The following is a 6,000-nucleotide window of genomic DNA, read 5'->3' as shown; positions in this document are numbered from 1 at the left end:
AGTCCAAAACAAATTCTAAAATGGTATTCAAATTTATCGATTTGTTTTTGTAGAACTACCTACTATTAGAACACCTCTATCGAGTCACGCATCAGATGTCTAGTCTTGATGTGAGAGGGCTTTAATAGTTCCACGCTGGATAAATGAGACTTCAACATGTATTTATATAAGTTGAAAACTTCTCACCAAGCCAATTTTTAAATGGTTGAGATGATTGGAATCACTTTAACATATAGTCTAAGGTTCCCTTTCATGGTATATTTCCACAAGCCAATTGAAACGCTTCTCTTTATATATAGTCACACAACCTTAAACTAACTTGTGTCGAGTTCATTTCCACAATAAGCATGGAGTTAGGGTTTCATCTTCTCATATCAACTATCCTTGGTTTCCTCTTGTTCATGGTAATCAAAATTACAAAGAAATCAAAAGCTAAGAAAATAAACTCCAAATTACCACCAGGACCAAGAAAACTTCCTCTCATAGGGAACATCCACCAACTTGGAACCTTACCTCATCAATCCCTAGCTAAACTAGCACAAGAATATGGACCTCTCATGCACATGCAGCTAGGTGAACTTTCTTGCATAGTTGTTTCATCTCAAGATATGGCAAAAGAGATAATGAAAACACATGATCTCAACTTTGCAAATAGGCCTCCACTTCTTGCAGCTGAAATAATCACTTATGGCTATAAAGGAATGACTTTTTCTCCACATGGTTCCTATTGGAGGCAAATGAGAAAAATTTGTACTATGGAGCTTTTAACACAAAAACGTGTCGAATCGTTTAGGTTACAAAGGGAAGAAGAATTGTCAAATCTTGTCAAAGATATAATTTTGAGTGAAGGGTCACCTATAAATATTAGTGAGAAGGTTGATTCATTGGCTTATGGGTTAACTTCAAGAACAGCTTTTGGTTCACAAGTTGAAGGTAAAGAGAGGTATAGGAAACTTATGAAGGATGTGTCGAAGATGGCTGGAGGATTTTCGCTTGCGGATTTGTATCCTTCAATTGGAATTCTTAAAGTTCTTACAGGATTAAGACAAGGAATTGAGAAGCTTCATAGGGAAATGGATGAGATACTAGAGAATGTTGTAAGAAGCCATAGAGAGAAGAATTTGGAAACAGGGGATAAGGAAGAAACAGGGGAGGATCTTGTTGATGTTCTTTTGAAGCTGCAAAAGCATAGTGATTTGGAACATCCCTTATCAGATAACATTCTCAAAGCAACAATTTTGGTTAGTACTATGTTACAAATCTTTTTATTAATGTTTTGATACAATTATTTTTCTAATCAAAGCAACAATTTTGATACAATTTTTTTAGGTTCTTGGTCCCCTTAAACATTTAAACATTCGTTTTAGTCTCAATAAAATAAAATCACATTTTTAGTACCTGTAAATTTTTCGTTGCCATTTTTAGTCCTTGTAAAAAAATTTCATCAGCATTTTTAGTACTGTAAAATTTTCCGTCAACATTTTTGGTCCTAGAAATGATAAAGAAAATTGGTACAGAGACTACAAAGTATGATTTTATTTTGTAAGAAATAAAAACAAAATTCTGAAGAATTTTTTTTTGTCAAATAGTCTATTGGTTAAAGCTCACACATTTAAATGTGGAAAAGTGGGGTGTTCGGGGCTCAAACATCGGCCTCTGCATATAATATGCAATATTCCTACCAACTGAGTTAAGCCCTGTTATAAAATTCTGAATATTTATAAGGACCAAATATATATTTAACTCATATTTTTATCAAAGCAACATTTTAGTACTCCATCCGTTTCCAAATAAATTTAGGACTCTATCCGTTTCAAAATAAATGTCATTTAAAGTTTTTACACACATATTAAAAAATGCATTAATTAAAAGAAAGAGCGATGTTATTTTTTATTAAAGAAAAAATAATATTTTAGAAGTAGTGTATATAATATTAATTGAACAGTACAATTGAAAAGAAAAAGTTATTATTACATTGAAAATCGAAAGTGACATTCATTTTAAAACAATTTTGTTGTCAAAAATCGATACTCATTTTAAAACGAAAGAAGTGGAAGGTTAGAATTAGGAGTCAAAGTCTATTTTCAAAAACAAATCAAAGTCTACGTGACAATGTTTAACACGGTACTTTCCAACACACCTTTTTTTGGTTAAATTACATGAGTCCTAGAAATTTATTTAGTGTGAGCTATAAGTTTTGACCAATAAAAATAGTTTTCAAAAAGAGTGTTTGCTTTTCTTTACATAATGGTTCATAACGGAGACCAACAAAAGATTTTGGTTAGCAAACCACTTATAGAAACTTTTAGATTACGACATGATGTAGTTTCTATGAAGCTCAATTTTTTAGGTTATCAAATCCTCCAATTCACAAGAGCGAGAGCTAAATGAAAAATATCCTACACATTTTGAATAAGATTACTTTCAGTTGAAGAAAATTATCGAAAATAAAAATAAAAGGTAAAGTAAAGTCAAGTCAATCGAATATAAAAGTCAAGTTAAATCAATGATTTATTTTTAGTAGGATTCGAACTGTGATTCTCATGTATAATTATGAGTTAGGATAATATCTTTGACAAAATAAATAGATTATGTAATTTAGGGAGAATCAAATGAAGAAGTAAGATAATATCTTTGATAAATGAAAAAGTAAATTGGTCCTCCAAACCTTGAGCATTATTAGTTAAAGAGGGATGTCAACACTCACTTTTCAACACTTTCTTTAGTATTCACTCTTTTATTGAGTAGAATTAATGTATGTTCCACTATTTAGTTTAATTTTCAAAGTGTAGATCCACAATTATTTAAACCAATAGAAGAGTTAGTGTCAGAGAATGTTCAAAAAAGAGTGTTGTTAGCATTCTTTTTAGTTAAAATAGTTTCTGAATGTATCAGTTTGCAAATACTTACATTCTTGAAAGTTCAACGTGTCTATCAAATATGATCTCTTCGTTAATTGTTGTCATTAGAGGCAATGATTTGATAAGTTAAATAAGCATGTGCCCTTAATATTTGAGACGTTAAATTCATGTATTCCGTACCAATTTTAGGGTTGTCACCTTTTTTTTTGGTAAGGAAAATTTTAGGGTGAGGGGATGGTGCTCCAGTCCAAGGCAGGGAAGACCTTTGGGCTTAAAGAGCACTTACAAAGGTAATTACATTTACCTCCCTCCAAAGACACTAGCGGGGCTCGAACCTGGGTTCTCTCGAATTTAAGACCTGTCTTTTTACCACTAGACCAAACCTTTGGAGTTATTGAATGATTGAAATACTTTAAAAGATTTTATGAGATACATATTTAAGCCTTAAATGTTGTGTTTATTATAAAATTCATATGTTTAGTACAATAAATATTATGCTATGTTCTTTATAGGATATCTTCAGTGCTGGAAGTGACACAACATTTACAATTCTAGAATGGGCCATGTCAGAATTGATTAAAAATTCACAAGTAATGAAGAAAGCACAAGCTGAAGTAAGAAGTGTCTATAATGAAAAAGGGTATGTGGATGAACCAAATCTCCACAAACTCAAATACTTAAAATCAATCATCAAAGAAACTATGCGTTTACATGCACCAGTTCCATTGTTACTTCCAAGGCAATGCAGTGAAAGATGTGAAATTAATGGATATGATATACCAGCAAAAAGCAAGGTCATTGTTAATGCATGGTCAATATGTAGAGATTCAAGATATTGGATTGAAGCTGAGAAATTTTGTCCAGAAAGGTTCATTGATGGTGCAGTTGATTACAAAGGTGTGGATTTTCGGTTTATACCATTTGGTGCTGGGAGAAGGATGTGTCCGGGCATCGCATTTGGTATTGCGAACTTGGAAATCTCGCTTGCGAATTTGCTTTTCCATTTTGATTGGAAGATGCCTAATGGTTGTAAGGCTGATGAACTTGACATGGATGAATCATTTGGGTTGGCTGTTAGAAGAAAACATGATTTATGGTTGGTTCCTACTACTTATCATCCCTAAGATTAAGACCTAAGAAAATAATGTAAGTGAAAAATTTATAGTAGTGTTAATGTTCTTTGTTAAGTGTGATTTAATGGTAGAAACTCTTATGTTCACTCCTTGTGAATTAAGAAAGCTATTAAAATATGGATTTTAATTAATGTAATAAATTTCAATTCTGCCCATTGATGTTTGTCACATCTCTTTGTTATATCATTTGTCTCTTTTTATAAACACTTTCACTCGTATTAAGAAAAGTTTGTAGTATAATTGATATGTATATTTTGCGTGTATAAATATTACTAAATTATTATTTTTGTGTACATGTAAATTCTAACTTTCATCTAAAACTAAACTAGGCAAATACCCATGATATTGCATGTGTTTGCTATAGATATTGATATGTTAAGAGTTTTTTTTAGTTGAGTAGTCTAGTGGTTGGAATTCATTTTTAAAGTGAATAAATGGGATGTTTGGGGTTTGAAGTCCGACCCCTGCATATAATAATGCACTGTTCCTGTCAACTGAGCTATGTTCACAGTTAGCAATGTGAAATGAAAAATATGTTTGTTTGACCGATTAAAAAAAGGTAAGATAAGGTTTAACTAATACAGTTGAAATTAAATAACATAAGTAGTAGAAGATATGTGCACTTTCAACGTAATTGAATGAGATGATTATGATCATTTGTAATCATGGTTTGGAATGGAAAATATGCAAATAATCCGAGGTAGAATTTTGATAAAATTGGAGGTTCGACGAAACCTTGAGGAAGTTATTCGTAAGAGGTCTTGCATTATCCTAACTAGACTCTCTTGTTTGTGGGGTAATAGCGTGGGTAGCATTTGGGTGATATTGTGGTTGGTAATATTGTGATATTGGCTAACTATAATATCACAAATATCTTTCTTTTTTCTCTTTTACAATATTTTTTTGTACATTGTAGTTGACTAATATTCTCAATATCATCAACTACAATGTCACCCAAATATTATCCATAGTAACGTAGGTGACGTTTCAACCTGCATCACGTATTGACCCCAATTGACATTTGAGTCAATTAGAGTCAACTATTTACAATGTCACAAATAATTAAGCTTACCTTGTTGACAAATATTTCAGGGCACTTTTAAGCATTTTAAATTTAGTTATTTTATAAAAATGTCAAAGTTTTCAATTTTTATTACACTTTATTACATAAACTTTCATAAAAAATTAACATTTAAAATCTTTAACTAATGTTTCGGGAGCATTGGTTAACAATTAGATTTGTGTAAGTTATTATATTAACTCTACAAGTTTTACCACATGATATTTTCTATTCTTGAGTTTTTTTTTTTTTTTTTTTGTATTAGACTGAATCACAAACATCATCTGGAACTTACGCACACAACCACCAGACCCCAAATTCAAACTCTTGTGAAGATGTCGAACGCGAATCTAATCAGTGTTTAAATTTGAAATAACTTTTACCTTAATTTCCAATAAATTACATTTTTAAACGCTTTTGAAGTCACATTATAAATTAAGCATTTGTAATCAAAATAACAATATTTTAAAAATAAAAACCTAAACAAGAGAATTAATATAGGGTTAAATATGTTTTTACCCTTACAAAACCATAAATTTTCAAGTTTAGTCTCTAAAATTTTAATGGTAATTTTAGTCCTCCATAATATTTTAATTTGTAAAAATAGTCCTTATTTTAAAAAATTTATACTAAAAATAGATACTTTTAATCCTTTAAAATAGTTCCTATAAAATATAAATAGGGATCAAATTATAGGGATTATACTTAAAAGTTGTAGTTTTGTGGGGACTTAAAACATATTTAACCCAATAATGTATCTCTAATTTGCAATTTCCAAAGATAATTTCAAAATTTCTTTTTTCTTGAGGACTAAACTAGATCAAACTTTTTTTTTTACTGAATTTACTTTTTACTCTTAAAAGCAAAAACAGCTTTTTCACACTAATTTCCTGTTTCATCCATTTTGTTACTGCTCATCTCTCAATGCTCAAAGCCTTAAAACGAC

At 30.6% G+C, this 6,000-nt stretch overlaps 1 protein-coding gene across 1 annotated transcript; it reads left to right on the top strand.

Annotated features, from left to right (window-relative positions):
• The first annotated feature begins 254 nt into the window (after positions 1–254).
• Positions 255–4,149, top strand: LOC11440532 (desmethyl-deoxy-podophyllotoxin synthase). Its single transcript, XM_003600268.4, has 2 exons — positions 255–1,241; positions 3,374–4,149. The coding sequence occupies exons 1-2, from the start codon at positions 348–350 to the stop codon at positions 3,983–3,985; spliced, it is 1,506 nt and encodes a 501-aa protein (XP_003600316.2). The 5' UTR covers positions 255–347; the 3' UTR covers positions 3,986–4,149.
• Positions 4,150–6,000: the final 1,851 nt, after the last annotated feature.

This window comes from Medicago truncatula, chromosome 3 (genome assembly GCF_003473485.1).
Source record: "Medicago truncatula cultivar Jemalong A17 chromosome 3, MtrunA17r5.0-ANR, whole genome shotgun sequence".
NCBI lineage: Eukaryota > Viridiplantae > Streptophyta > Magnoliopsida > Fabales > Fabaceae > Medicago > Medicago truncatula.
Note: the sequence above shows the minus strand (reverse complement) of the source record. Positions and strands in the feature narration are given on the sequence as shown.